The sequence below is a fragment of the Pyrgilauda ruficollis genome, unplaced genomic scaffold (assembly GCF_017590135.1).
Source record: "Pyrgilauda ruficollis isolate IOZ18807 unplaced genomic scaffold, ASM1759013v1 scaffold109, whole genome shotgun sequence".
Lineage (NCBI taxonomy): Eukaryota > Metazoa > Chordata > Aves > Passeriformes > Passeridae > Pyrgilauda > Pyrgilauda ruficollis.
Genome location: NW_024509099.1, coordinates 507,659 through 522,375, shown reverse-complemented (window position 1 = coordinate 522,375; position 14,717 = coordinate 507,659). Strand labels below are relative to the sequence as shown.

Here is a 14,717-nt window from a genome sequence, read left to right as displayed (position 1 = left end):
CAGGCTAACAATGTGGATAGTGTGGAAATAATCTTTTGAAGTTTGTGTTGGATAGCTTTGTACATTTCCTCTGATATTTCTAGCTCAAACATTATATTCTAATTATATGTAGGGATATTTAACTCTAACTCTATAGCACAGATAGTAAGGTTAATCTACAGCTTTATAAATCAAGCCTAATCAGGGCCAAGAAATTAGTCAGAGCAGTGGCACTAGTCAGTCCTGTGACATGGTGGCAGCCTGCCCCAGTAATATCTGAGGACACACAGCTGAGGCTATCTCAGTATTCCTGAGGCTCCCCTGCTTTAACAAAAATGTTGGCAAACTCATCACTCATTTATCCCACGGTTATCCAGATGCTTGTTCTCTTCTCATAACTCTCAATGCATTGTACTATTAGAAAAGAGCAACAACAAAAAAAAACTATGGACAAAAGCAGAGACAAGCACCCTCTTGGTAGAAGAGTGTCCTACCAAGCCCTGCAGGCTCTTCTTCATCCTAAAAATATGAGTTGTTTCTGTGCAGGAGCCCCACTTCAGAGGGCAGGGGAGAGAGCATGCTTACTTGTCTGATGCAGGCTGGGAGAGAACTGGGAAGGGTCTCCCAAATCACCTGAGTGATTTGGCAGGTATGATGCTGGATGAACCAGAATTTCACGTGGCAGTGAAAAGCCTGGTCCAGTTTAGTTTGGAAGACTGCTGTGGGTCTGTAGCCTGGGGTGGAACCATTTGCCTGAGATATCAAAGGAGCAGCGGTCCCCTGAGCCCACACATACCCTGACAGCACACCCCAGCAGGGCACAGCTGTGAAGATGTGTCTTGTGCTCTAGCCCAACAGGGTTCTCCAGGAATGTGTGTGTTTTGGAAATGTTTTTTATGTTGCCTTACTTACACCTTGAACAATACAGTCTGAGAACTTGGCGGACAGCTTCTACTCCTGGGGTCTGCAGCCTAAAAGAACATTTTAGCACCTATCTTGTAGACAGACGGGCTGGTTTTGGAAATAACCTTTAGTGTCAGACTTACAAAGCTGTTCAGAGGATTAACTCCTATTGAGCATCTCAGCTTTGAAGGAAATTGCACTAGGGAGTACTCACTGAGGCAGAGTTTCAGCTTCTGTAAATAAATACCATTGATTTGGGTTTTCACAGAGCTCCATAACAGAGTATATCTAAAGGAGCATGATGCACATAAGATTTTAAAGTAAATTTGAAAAATCAGAGTCCTGGTGCCCTGATATATTTATGATTCCAAAAACAATAATCATCGCCCTTAAAAAAAAAAAAAAAAAAAAAAAAAAAAAAAAAAAAAAAAAAAAAAAAACACGAAAAAGCACACAAACAAACAAAAAAAAAAAAACACCCTAGAAATGAAACTAGTAGTGAGATCAATCCTCTGAACAATCCTCTGAATATTAAATCTTTCCTTTTTCTGAAGGAACGTGTCTTATTTGGAACTCTCAGGAGTAAACTAGCAAGTGCTGGTAGCAGCTATACTTCAACTGTTCTGCCTGCTGTGTGTCCTTGGTCCTTTCCTCCTGTCCCCTGGTCCTGGGATAACACCTGGAGAGGAGGCAGGTGGTTAAGTTGTGCAGTATAGTTAGAACAAGCTATGTATGAGCATTCTTCAAACAGAGAAGGTGGGTGGGAATTTAGGTCAGGTGAAGGTCATAAAGAAGGTTAATTGCTGAACTACCCTTCCAAAAGAGGGGGTATCCAGCTTCTTGTGTTCCTTGGTGGGTCCAGCCCTTAAAACAGCCTGTTTCCTCACTGAAATCTTGTTTTACCCCAAGACACACAGCCAAGGGAGAGCAGAAGACTAGCAGAAGGAGCAGTATCATGAACTTATTACAGTCAGAGAAGTTCTTTAAGGTAGAGGAATGTGTCTGAAATTAATGAAGAAGATAACAGGTTCTAACTTTCACCTTCTTTCGTAGACTGTGAGTTTATTTTTCATCCTGTTGATTCAAACTTCGGTGACTGCCTTTCCTACATTCATAAGTCTTTTTCAAAGAGATTTGAGTTTACACCCTTTAAAGACTTAGTTGTACTATTGATCATTGACTATTCCTTTGAAGATTGAATTTAAACATTTCTCTTTTTGACCCAATGAAAAAGATTATTTTTATTATTATGGAAAAGGTTTTACTTTTCTTTAATCTCATATATTCATTTTCAAATCACACAGATGGTAGTTACCCTATAATACCCTTCAAGGTATTCAAAACTCAGTTTTTTAATGACAATATATTTTATTACATTTATTTCCTTTCAGCAAAGTTTCTAAGACTTAAAAAAAAAACCCAGAACTACTTTGCAGTTTAGATGGTATGCTGAGCTAGTTGCTATCCATGGTTGTGTCATTTTGCTTCATTGATTCTTTTTTCCTCCCTCTTAACTACTTGAGCGAGTGATATAGCATGAAACAGCACAGTAACTGTTAAACATAAAATTCCGAATTACAGTTGGTGGAGTTTATTCAAAAGAAATTTTTAAAAATCCAAAAGGAAAGGACAAATCTATGGGAAATACTGAAACTAAGCAGCAATAAACCATGGTTTGTTTATGCTGGAAAGTCTATTTACATAATCCAAACACCAAATATTGGGTCCCAACCTGCCAGACTCATAAAATATTTAAAGAGTTATAATATTGCATTTCAAATTGAGCTTTTGGAAGTTTCTCTTGTGTGTATCTTGCTAGTTTTTAAACCAATAAGAATGTTGATAAGTTTGGGGTTGTTTTCTTTTTGGTTTTAATTTGTCACTTGTTCAGCTGCTGTTCACTGATATTACTATGGCACAGAAATGAAGCTGTTGTTTTGGGATTGTTTTTTGAAAAAAAAAATAACATATTGTTCTTATTATGCTATGTGTGATGTGATTTTCCCTGTGGATTATCCTACTGGTAGAACTAATATGTTTACGGAATTTGAATTAAAACAGATTACATACCTGCAAAGGAGTGCACTATAGATTTTATTTTGTCTTCAAATCACAAAAATAAGCAATTGTTTCAAAAATACAAGCTGAAAGTGCCAAGAAAAGAAATAAGGGCAGTACCACAAATAATCAAAACAATCTGGTATTCCAAATATTTAAACTCAACCTCTCCCTGTTTTTTACCTTCAGTAAAGCAGGGATGTATTCTGACGGTCTCTAAAAGCAGTAAAACAATACCATCTTCTCAGTTTATGGATGTTAGTGTATCAGGACTCCAACTGAGACCTTCTGTGTAATCAAATCCATTACATCGTTATTACTATCGGGGGATCATAAGAAATGACCCAGTGCTACAAGGTTTCATTTGTAAGGCTGTGCACAAGTTAGAATTAACTGCTATGACATTTGATAACTCAGGAAATAAACCAACTTGTTAGTAGTACAGTTCTGTGTATCCTCATCAAATTCACATTAAAGCATTTATATACCTGAAAACCTTCAGCAAGTGAAATTTAAAAAAAAAAACCTCCATTGAAACACGTCCTTGTTCAGGAGTACAGAAAACCAAAAGAAGATGTTTTTAATGGTATATGACATTGTAAACAATTTAAGTCTTCAGTGTAATTTGAAAGGACGCTTTAGTTTAGGATTTTAGATTTTTAGCTGAAGTGTAGGATAACCACATGACGCTCTTATTGCTCAAATAGTGAAGAAAAGCCTTGTGTCCATGTTATTCTCAGAAGAAACTAGGTTCCTATTTTCCTGTGCACGTGAAGAAAGCTTTTCACTGGAGAAGGCTGTGCAAAATGTGCTTTTCACTGTCAGGCTGTGATGCCCTTCCTAGCCAGCCAAGCAAACCGGTACTTGATTTGTAGGCAGGCTCATGATGCCTCCACCACTAACTCCTTTCAAAAAAAACCCAAACAAAAACCCCAAACGCCATATCCAGCAAGATTTTTGCATATGCTTCAAGAGAAAAGTGGAATCAGGCATAGGTGGGCCAGGCACGCAGTTTGCAGTATGCTGACATGGATGATTATCAGCTGTCGTGGTAACAACACACTTTCATTTACTGGGATTCTGTCCTCAGTAATTCAGCAGATTTGTAAAAGGCCAAAAGATGCATAGATCCTAATTCTCAGGTCTGCCTTCTAGTTCTGTTTGTTTAATGACTTTTTTTTGTCTGTTTGTTCAATTTCTGTGTGATTTCTTCTGTAGGTTTCAGCAGAATATATACGTATGCGCACATACAACTACATATGTATGTGTATTGTTTTGTAAATGTTCTCAGTCATGCTTTCTTCTGCTTTGCACCATTTACTCATATACCTTCCATGTTCTCATTTATTTTTTGCTCAATTAAACCTTATAATAAATTATTAAATATAACCTGACAGTGACAGAGTCTTCCTGCTTTGTTGTCTTCTGGGCATGGGGAGAAGTGAAGGGCGTGAAGGAGTGGGGGAGGAGAGCAGGGGCTACACTTCAATTGCATCCCCAAAACGAAAACACTGAAATTACTGTGGTGAGTGGCAAGAAGCCTGTGAAACCACAAAGCTGTCAGATACCAAGCTGCTGTTCATACTTTTAAATCTAGGTTCAAGGAGCCCTGATACATTTGCTTTTGTCAGCTGAATAGCACTGTTTGCCCGGCAGCAAAATAACACCTCCTGTGTGGAAAATCATGGGTATTTATTATTCCATAGAGCTCTCAATTTGAGATGCAAAAACCATGAACATAGACAACATCAAACACATTTTCTTTCTTACCCTGTCACGTAGGCTTCTCATACACATAGATTTCTCAGACCAAATTAACTTTATGTAAACGTATGCAGCTCCATTCTGCATATTAGAGTGTTCTAAAACTGATCCTTAAGAGTCCACCTACTAGGTAAAAGTGTTTCTATTGCAGAAGTACAAATAGTCTCTAATCCTGCATATGAATTATGGGATAGGGTAACTCTGCAGGCTGCAATACAACACCAAAACAGCCAGGGTCTCATCACTGTCCTGCCAAAGCAGCTCAGGCCCTACCAGCACAGCCAGTTTGACCTTCCACATCTTACCAGCACAGAGAAAATAAAGTCTATTCTGTAAATAAAAGGCCTGTGCTCTGATTGCTTCATTCTTAAGAAAGAACCTAATGATCTTTTCTTATGTTTTTGTGAGACATTTTTGCAGTTGACATAAATCTCCTCTGTCTGCCTGAGTGATGATTATTCTCCTCTTCTTTCTCTGCTGTGTATGCCATGAAAATTGGATCTTCCATAACTGTTAGAAGGAGGTTAGAAGAACATTAAAAGGAAAAAAAAAAGAAAGAAAAAGTTGAAGGACTTTTCTCAAAGCAACTACTGCTTTGAAAGAGCAGAAAAAATTTTCTTCAGATGCTGACTTATTATTGGGAAGTATGAAACCATCAATACAAATAGTTTTTTTCAGATCCAAGTCATATGAAAAAAAAGAAGTTTCAGCTTGAATATGTTTCCCAGCTGTCTCACATCGGCCCCCTGATAAAGCACCAGTGAAATGCTCCTTCCCCTCACACACACTCTTCAGATACTGATGCGGTCTCTCCTACACCCATCTTAAAACATGAATTATTCTGAAGCTCTTGACTATGCTAAGAATTAGTCATTTCATTAAGACAACTAAATTTTACAATGCCTGGGTAAACTGGTATGGAGGAAAGGTGATTTCTGAAGCAAAAGACTGGTCCCTAACCTATGGCCACTCTAGGAAGAGCTTCATCCCGGTACAAACAGTGACCCAACCATCAGAATGAGAGAAATTGGCTTTATCAGGATATATTGACAGTGACATTGACAGTGGAGCTTGTCACTGGATCATACAGGAGTGAGATCTGGGAGGAGATAGGTGGAAAGGCATTCTCACATCCACTGTGAAAATGGGGTCTCACATCCACCATGAACACTCATTTCCCTAAACACACCCCCGATTAAGGGTGTGAAGAGACAAGACAGAAGCAGTGAAATTGGCTCCTTGTCTTTCCACTTCTAAACTTCAGGGCTTAAATAGGATTATTAAGGGGGAAAAAAAGACTCTGTGTTCCAAAACACAGACTGCTACAACAAAAAAACAAAAAAAAAAAAAAAAAAAAGGTGCACTGAAACATCTATCCTAAAGAATTGTAGTGAAGCTGAACTGGAAAAACCAGATTAGACAAAGAGTATCACACAATATGATTTTTTGCCTCAGTTTTACAAGTGATGACTTGAGGAAAAAAGACATTTACCAAGAGACAATAATACATAGCCCAGAGTAGTCTCTGAATGTAGCTGTAAAGCATTAAGGGGTATTCATCAAAAAAATCATGTATAGTAGTAATCATATTTTAAAATCTTCAATTTTTCCTGCCTATATAGTTTAAGATTAGACTACAAGATTATGGGGATATAAAAAGTAGACACAGAAGAGAAAGATCTTAATAAATATACAGTACAAACCATGAGTAATCTTCATCTCAACAGGTGACCTTAACCAGATCTGAGTAGAGTACAGAGCTTTTGATAAAGCCTCTGTGATCCTCCTCTTCTTTCTGAAGACATAGATTTAGTCAGAAACATAGTGGAGGAAACGGCATCATACATGATATTATAGTCTAAAATATCTAATTCCGATATAATGCTGATATTGCTGACTTTCTCACTGAAACCAATAAATACAATAAAAATCCAGGTAGACTTGCAAACTGCAACATGCATGAGATTCGCACTGTGTCATAAAACCCTGAAAAGGCCTTTTGATTTGGGGAATATGTTGCCCAAAAATTCCAGCAGCATCATATGTTGCAGTAGGGGAAGGAATACATTTTCTGCTCACATTTTTTTCCTTTGGAAGAAGAGAGATTCTTGATCAGACCACTGGAAATATTTAGCAGGGAATGCAGCAAACTTAGATAAAGTTTGATAAGATACCTTAGATAAGGTTTAAACTATTAATTTGGATCCAGCTGTAAATCTGGAACATGAAATCAGAGGACAAAAAATGCTAGAACATGTAGAAAACTTCAAGATATCACCTGTTCTCTGTGCTCAAAATAGGAATAGCAATGCCTAGCTTGATGTTGCTCCTGACAAATCACCCTTAACATGTAACAACAATGCCACAGTAAGCATTTAGCTGACAAAGGAACTTGAGTAAGCCATTTGTTTTCCTAATGTGGAAAAAAGGGAAAAAAAACAAGAGGGTGTCACTTTTTCATAGGCTGTAGAACTGATAGGATTTTTCAAGTTTAAAATTTTAGTGAGAAAATTCAATTATTTATGGATACCGGGTTTTTTTTTTGTTCTGAGGGGGATAGTAGGATGAGCTGTTAACACATCCATCCTTACCTGCTGCAGCATATTATGCAAATTGATTTATTACTCCCTTTTCTGTGACAAGCAGTAGTGATGAAGAAGATCAGCAGGAAATCTAACATTGAAACAGCAGCAGAAATCCTTTCAGCTAGGTAGGTAATAAACCATTTGTGATCCCAAGTTGCTAAAATATGATTGCAATAAATACAATTAGTAATTTGTAAAAATATAAATCAGCATGAACTTTTTATCACAAACTAAGCTGAAAATCAATGATTATATAAAGACATTATTCCATGACTGCTCATGCTCAATATTCAGACTTTACAGCAATTTCCTCATTTCTAAAAAGCCTCTGCTATGCTGAACCAGCTCTTAACAAAGTTGTGATTGGGATGACCAAAGGTGAGTGAATACAGCACAGTATGAAAAAGAAATAGCTATATTTTGTACCATCCTTTTCTATCTCCTTCCTTCCCTGGTGAGAAAGCTGTCCATATGTAAGTTACTCAATATATGGTTAATAAAAGTCCTCAGTCTACTTAAGTGAATGTTCTTGGCTAACACAAAGCTGTGAGGAGTGACCGATACCCCAGAGGGTTGTCTGAAAGCTGCCCTTCTCAAGGACCTCAGTGGGTTGGAGAGATGGGCAGAGAACTGTCTGAAATTCAATGAGGTCAAATGCAGGGTCCTGCACCTGGAGAGAAATAGCTCAACACACCAGTATAGGCTGGGGCTGATCTGTTGGAAAGCAGATCAGGGATCTGTTGGGATCCAGGAATGCATTAGGAAGATCATTCCAGCAGGTTGAGGGAGGTGATCCTGCCCCTCTACTCAGCCCTAGTGAGGACACATTTGGAGTGGTTTGTACAGTTCTGGGCTCCTCAGTGCAAGAGAGACATGGAGCTACTGGTGTGGGCAACAAAGGAGATCAAGGGGCTGGAGGGTCCCTTTTATGAGGAAAGGCTGGGAGAGCTGGGCCTGTTCAGCCTCGAGAAGAGATGACTGAGGGGAGACATCGTCAATGTCATGGAATCACAGAATCAGCTTGGTGGGAAAAACCTTTGAGATCGTCAAGTCCAACCTGTTAAGTCCATAAGTATCTGAAGGGAAGGTGCCAAGAAGATTAATGAATCCAGGCTTTTCTCAGTGGTGATAGGCAATAGAACAAGAGGCAATGGGCAGAAACTGATGCACAGGAAGATCCACCTGAATGTCAGGAAGAACTTCTTTACTGTGTACGTGCCCAAGCACTGGGACAAATTGCTCAGAGAGGCTGTGGTGTCTCCCTCACTGGAGATATTCAAGAACCATCTGGACACAATCCTGTGCCATGTGCTCCAGGATGACCCTGTTTGAGCGAGGAGGTTGAACCAGATGACCCCCTGTGGTCTCCTCCAACCTGACCCTGTGGTTCTGTGATTGTAAAGGTTGTCCCATAGGAGATACCAAACAATCATTCAATACTTCCATGGGCAGTAAATTATTTTTCAGAGTACCAGGAAGATCATCTCAATGCTCAAGAGATTTTCTGTTCAGTACTTCACGCAATGGCATCAGTTAATTTCTGCTTTAATTCAAAAAGAAATCTGTTTTAAAAAAAAAAAAAGTCACTAAAATTTCTCCTGTTATCATCCCACTTTTTTAACCACCTAGTATTGTACCTGCCTTGATGACAGATGTCAAGAAACCTGCCCCATTTCTTCTAGCCTAAGCAAAAACGCTTTCTTTGAAAACTGCAACCTAGGCAGAAAAAGTTAAACTTGTAGTAACTTTGCTTGAAATGCATTGATTTCTTTGGAATGGAGTCATATCTTCAAATGAAACTCAATAACAACCTGTAATAACTAGAGACAGACAAGAAAATGGCTTCAAGGTATAAGCCGATTTGTTCTTATAGTGCTCAAGTCTGTGGTGAGGTACTTATTTTTTAGGTGAAAAGCATTGGAGAAAAGAACAGAGGTAATATTATCAAAGTCACACAGGTAATCCACAGCTCAAGTTCTCAGCTATTCACTGGTGAATGGGAGATAAAATCTGTCCTCAAGTGTACTCCCTCTTTAATGTTCTGCTCACTCTACAATGAAACCACAGCTGCCCCAAAGTGCAGCTTCCATTGGGGTAGACAAGTTCTGTGCTTAGTTCACAGGCAAAGGAAAGCAACCAGTGTCACTAATGACAGTAATCCCAGCTAACCAGCTGCTGAGCATCACCAGATATCTTTCCTCTCCAGGATCAAAAAGGTTCACATCTTCTTACCTGGCTGTCCTGAATCCCACCTGACACTTGCTCAGGTACACCTCTTTTGTATTAATGTGTTCATTGGAGAGGATGACAAAAAATACTGATTACAGAAGAGTCTTATCCTTGAATCCAATGCTATTTTACTGGAAAGAATAAAGAAAGAAAATTCTCTCAGAAGTTTACACTGGTGAAGGTATGTGGCACTATAGAGAAGGCTGCCTGATAACACAAACAAACAGCTTTTGTGTCATAACCACATATGAAATCACCCTACTACAGAATGTTTTCAGCTCCTGCGTACTTTAAGTGGCAGGATGGTTCATATACCTACCTCCAAATTCAGGAAAAATTATTATGTCTTTTTTTACCAGCTGTTATGCTAACCACCAGAGAAAGCCGTGGTCTGTGCCAGGGAGTACTTACAGTAATACAAAAAAACCCCATCCTATAAGTAGCAAGGGGAAAAAAATTTAAATATTTTATTTGATTGTCATCAAGCATGGGTGACTCTGGATAGAGTTGTGGATTTCAGCAGCATCCCCACCCTTCAGTTTAATTGCTCCAGACTACTTTTTTTTTTTTTTTTCTGAAGTTTCACCTTCAGTTTTATCAGGTCATGGTTATAATCTCTGAGTTAATGAGTTTGAGAGCTGAGATTATCAGCTGTCAGTTAAACATGGATGCAAAAAATCATTAGATTCTTTTTCTTTTAACTAACAACAACTGAAAGCCTGCGTGCCTTTTCTCATTTGAAGTGAGCAAAACCTCCCTTAGGCATTTGTTTTCTTTAACTACACAAAACCATTTGTAATTACTGACTTTAACATCCCAGTCAAGATTTTGCAGAAACATGTCAGAGGCTTGTCATGTGTCTCTTTAGTTCTTATGTTCTCAACAAAGGTGTTATGCTGACAGGAGGTTATTAAGTATATTTTCAGCATCAGTACAATTTCTGTCAAGTATTAGTATTTCTCTGCAAGTTTGGGAATTTTTTTTTGTGGGACACTTTTCAACCCTCAGTGCTCCAACTTTGGTTTTGAGGGGGAAGCATTGATGGGCCAGAGAGCTATTTTAGCAAGAGATTCAAGAGTTATTTTAGCAAGAGATTCAAGCTGCTTTATCAGGGCCTTCATGTATTTTGTCACGTGCCTTGATGGACTGGCATGTATGGTATCATAATTGGGGATCACTGAAATCGTTTACCCCATAGCTGATTTACCCCATAGCTGAAAGGCAGAAATCCAGCATGAATGCATTCAAGCCCAGGGAATGATGGTTGGTTGTGTGGAGACCCACAGAGATGGTTTGATACCAAGTGTTCATACTGAATGACTTCATGAAGGAGGAAGGAAGATAATTTCACTCCTATCCTGGTTCTCCTCACCCCCTTAGTGCAGTTCTTATTTTCTGTCTGTTTCCCATGGCCCAGAAGCACTGCTGTCTCCTTCCAGCTCTCAAGGAATGTATGATAAACACCAGCGACTGTACAAGTGCTTCCCTGCTTTTCATCTGGATGCTAATGAAGACTATCCTACTGTATTCAGCCATGGTGTGATCTCACCCTGAGCACTACGTGCAGCTCTGGACCCCAGAAATTTAGAAGTAGGTGAAGGTATTTGAATGTGTCCAGAGGAGGGGAACAAAGCTGGTGAAAGGCCTAGTATGAACTGTGATGTAACCCCCTAAACATGCATGTAAATACAACCACTAACCCATTTTTCAGATCTAGGGGGACCACACAAAAACATGTTTCTGTTTTACTTTGCCTAAGAGAACTTGCTACCTTGATTTCTGCTAAAGTGAGAACAAATTTATAAACTCTCTGAAATGTCTGTGTCTTCAGGAGGGAATAAGTACTTCTTTTCCAGCACTGCTAATTTTTCAGTCTTTTCATATGGCATGTCCCATTCTTTCCCAATCATCTACCAAAACAATATGTGGATTGCAAGTCTGCTTCCTTTCTTCAAAGACTGTCTCAAAGAAAAAAGCATGGTAAGAAAAGCACAGAAAATGGGTTCAGATGTGGAATCTGGTGTCATGACTGATCTGCAAATTAAAAGAATTTTTAGAAGGAGAGATATAGTGAAGAATACATCAGAAATTAATCCAAAATCTCTTGAATACGTTGTATAAATATGTAATATTCAGCTGTTTCTGTAAGAGTCATCCAACAAGAACTACACTACTTTACAAATAGATTGCTTTAAATGTTCCAGGTTTTGAGGTCAAAACATATTTGCAGAAGTCCAATTAGCCTGTAAATTCCTGTTTCTGGAAAACAACAGTCACAATATTTAGTGGGATAGAGTGGATAAACTTAGTGATACTGAATTAATCACATGGTTTAATTTTTGCTAGTATTCAAAAATAATAAATGCAGCTTGCTGACTTCTACTGATACAACTAAAAGAACGGCTTTCATGGTGCTTGAATATCTATTCCTCTCTCCCTTTTTTCTTAACAATAATTCCACACTGTTTTCTTTGCAAAAATTCATTCACTTCCAGACAAGAAGCAAGCTGCTTCTTTCTACCATACCACCTCTCAGAATCAGCAGTTTTTGGACTGCTGCCTCTTCTGAAAATAATCCTGTGCTCTTAATACAGCCTTTCACCTAAGATTCCTGCTCTTCAAAAGTTCTTGAGCTCCTCTCAGCAGCAGCTTAAAAAATGAAAGGGGGGTTCTTATCTTTCTTTTCTTACTCTCTCAACCTAAAACCTAAACAGCAGCTCTCCTGCTCTCCTCCCACCTTCTAGACTCAGTATTTCAAAATAACTCTGGAACTGGGCAAGGTGAGAAGAATCGCTTCACCCATGCAGAATCACACCAACAGGCTTAAAGCGTTGAAAGAGTTTGGTAGAAAATCCGAGCTGGAGCGTGGCTTAGCTGTAACGCTAAGCCAAAATAAGTGGCATGACTGAACTGGTAGAACATACTCAAAAAAAAAAAAATACTGCAGCAAGTTTCTGGCAGCAGCTTGTTTATTCTAGCCACAACTGTTGGATCAAGCAGAGTAAGTCACTCATGAGTTTGTGAGAGACTTCACTGCTGTGCCACAGGGTGCAGTGGGAGCTCATGCCTGACCTGCTGTTTCTCTCCACTTACTGTTTTTTCCATGTCACACCAGCAATACTGATTGTATCTTATGAAAAAGTTCCAAATGTTGAAGAGAAATAATAGGAAATCCTTGATATTTCACTTTCTTTGAAATTAATGAAAACTCAACAAAATGCACTTAATAATACAGGGTGGGCGCTTAAAGGGATACAATGGAGTGTTTTCTGACTCATATTGTACTTCATGTTCTTCAATGCTTTCATATTCTTTTCTCCAATAAACAGCCACAACTATGCTACTGTTGCTAGGACTAAAATAAGAAATTGAATTTGTTTCAAGAGCAAAAGAAGCATGGAAACTAAACTCTACTTTTGGAGAAGAAATATTTTGTATAGGTAGAACTGATCATTCTGAAGGTTACTGTACTTTGTGCAACTATATGTTTTCATTTTGGTGTTAGAAGTACTGCATTTGGGAGTTAGAAGGAAATATTTCTATTGTTTTACAATTAAGACATACTTGATTATGTCAATATAGTCAGGATTTTGAAATTTATATGTTTTAAATTGTCAGAGGTGTGGACTTTTTGTCCTGTTTCCTGTATTTTTATCACATTCTGCCAATTTTTATGGATTTCTGTGGTCAAGTATTCAAAGTAAAGCAGGTCATCATGGGTTTTTTCCCAAGAATATTCTCCTCAATTTAAACATATTCTGTAGTTTTAGATCATGCTACAGCACCGCCAAACATTCATGTATCACCAGGAACAAGGACAGAGCAATAAAAGCTGGACCGAATGCTGCAAAAGAAGATCTGGGGTGGTAAAAGGATTAGGTCTTCAAAATGCATTTGACAGAGAAGAAGCAAAACTTTTTTTTTTTTTTTTTTTGTGGGGGGGGATGGATCATAACAAAAAATAGAAGTAAAGGTGGAACTAAACCCACAGTACGAGAAATTTCAAGAGTCTATGTGTTCCATTATAAGCAATCTGTGACAATATTAACAGCAAGATCTAGAGAGCTTCTCAGCTCTCCATGAGGAAACCCCTTACCTGAATAAGGTGGAGTCCAGTTCACAAATTTCTACATGACAAATATGACTGTGAGCGTGCTCTTTGCTTTTGTTGGAGGACAGGTCTCATCCCCAAGGCCCTGCAGTACAATTTGCTGATGGGAAATTCTCCTTTCGACTTCTTTGGCAGAATGCCCACCTCTTCTGCAAATTCAAGCTCCCCTTCCAAAGCATCTCCTTCTTGTAAGTCATATGAGGAGCAGCTGAAGCAACTGGGGTTGTTTAGCCCGGAGAAAAGAAGGATCAGAGAGGACCTTATCACTCTCTACAATCACCTGAACAGCTTGTAGCCAGGTGGGGGTTGGTCTCTTTTCCCAGGCATCCAGTGGCAGGACAAGAGACTCCCTGGAGCTTCACCATGGGATGTTCTGGTTGGACATCAGAAAAAGGTGGTCAGGCACTGAAACAGTCTGCCCAGGTAGGTAATGAAGTCACTGTCCCTGAAAGTGTTCAAGAAACAACAGGAATTATTTAGTTCACAAGATGGTGTCCAGTCAAAGTTTGGGCTTGATGATCCTGGAGGTCTTTTCCAGTCTAAATAATTCCATGATTCTATTCTATTCTGTGAATGTTGATATCAAACCAGTTTCTCACAAACAGGTCTAAAGTCCTGCAATAAGATCAGACAAGCTTAAAACCAGTTTATTTTTGAGAAAATAAGATTTATTGTTAACTTAGCTATCTTTTACATGCTGTTAATTGGAATGTGGTATTTAAATAAATTCTCACTTGTTACTGAAGAGTTATTTTATTTGTGTAAAAGTGTTAATGCCTCAGAAAATTCTATTTTTAAAACATTTACCATTTTCTCCTTTACTTAACAGCCACAGTAACATTCATCATATAGTTTTTGTTTCTCCCAGCAGCTACATGGAAGTACATCACAAAGTCAGAGGCTGTAACGTTTTGAAAGACAGTTCCAGAGATTTCCTGATCAGAGCAATCCACTGGTGTACATTCTTTGAAACCCAAACCAAAGCTTTGCTTTCCTGATGAGTTGCATAGAATGACAATGTCTACCCAATCTGCTTTAATGCTTTCCCACATCGCTCACTGCACTGAATCTCCAATTTTATCAGGGAA

At 38.7% G+C, this 14,717-nt stretch overlaps 1 protein-coding gene across 1 annotated transcript in view; it reads right to left on the bottom strand.

The window, feature by feature from the left end:
• Positions 1–348: 348 nt before the first annotated feature.
• CD226 (CD226 molecule) overlaps positions 349–14,717 on the bottom strand; it is a 29,081-nt gene continuing 14,712 nt past the window's right edge. The window contains 7 exon segments of the mRNA XM_041472781.1: positions 349–393; positions 5,010–5,214; positions 6,197–6,239; positions 6,408–6,501; positions 7,334–7,446; positions 12,752–12,873; positions 14,452–14,716. Of these exon segments, the coding sequence (XP_041328715.1) occupies positions 349–393; positions 5,010–5,214; positions 6,197–6,239; positions 6,408–6,501; positions 7,334–7,446; positions 12,752–12,873; positions 14,452–14,716 (887 nt within the window).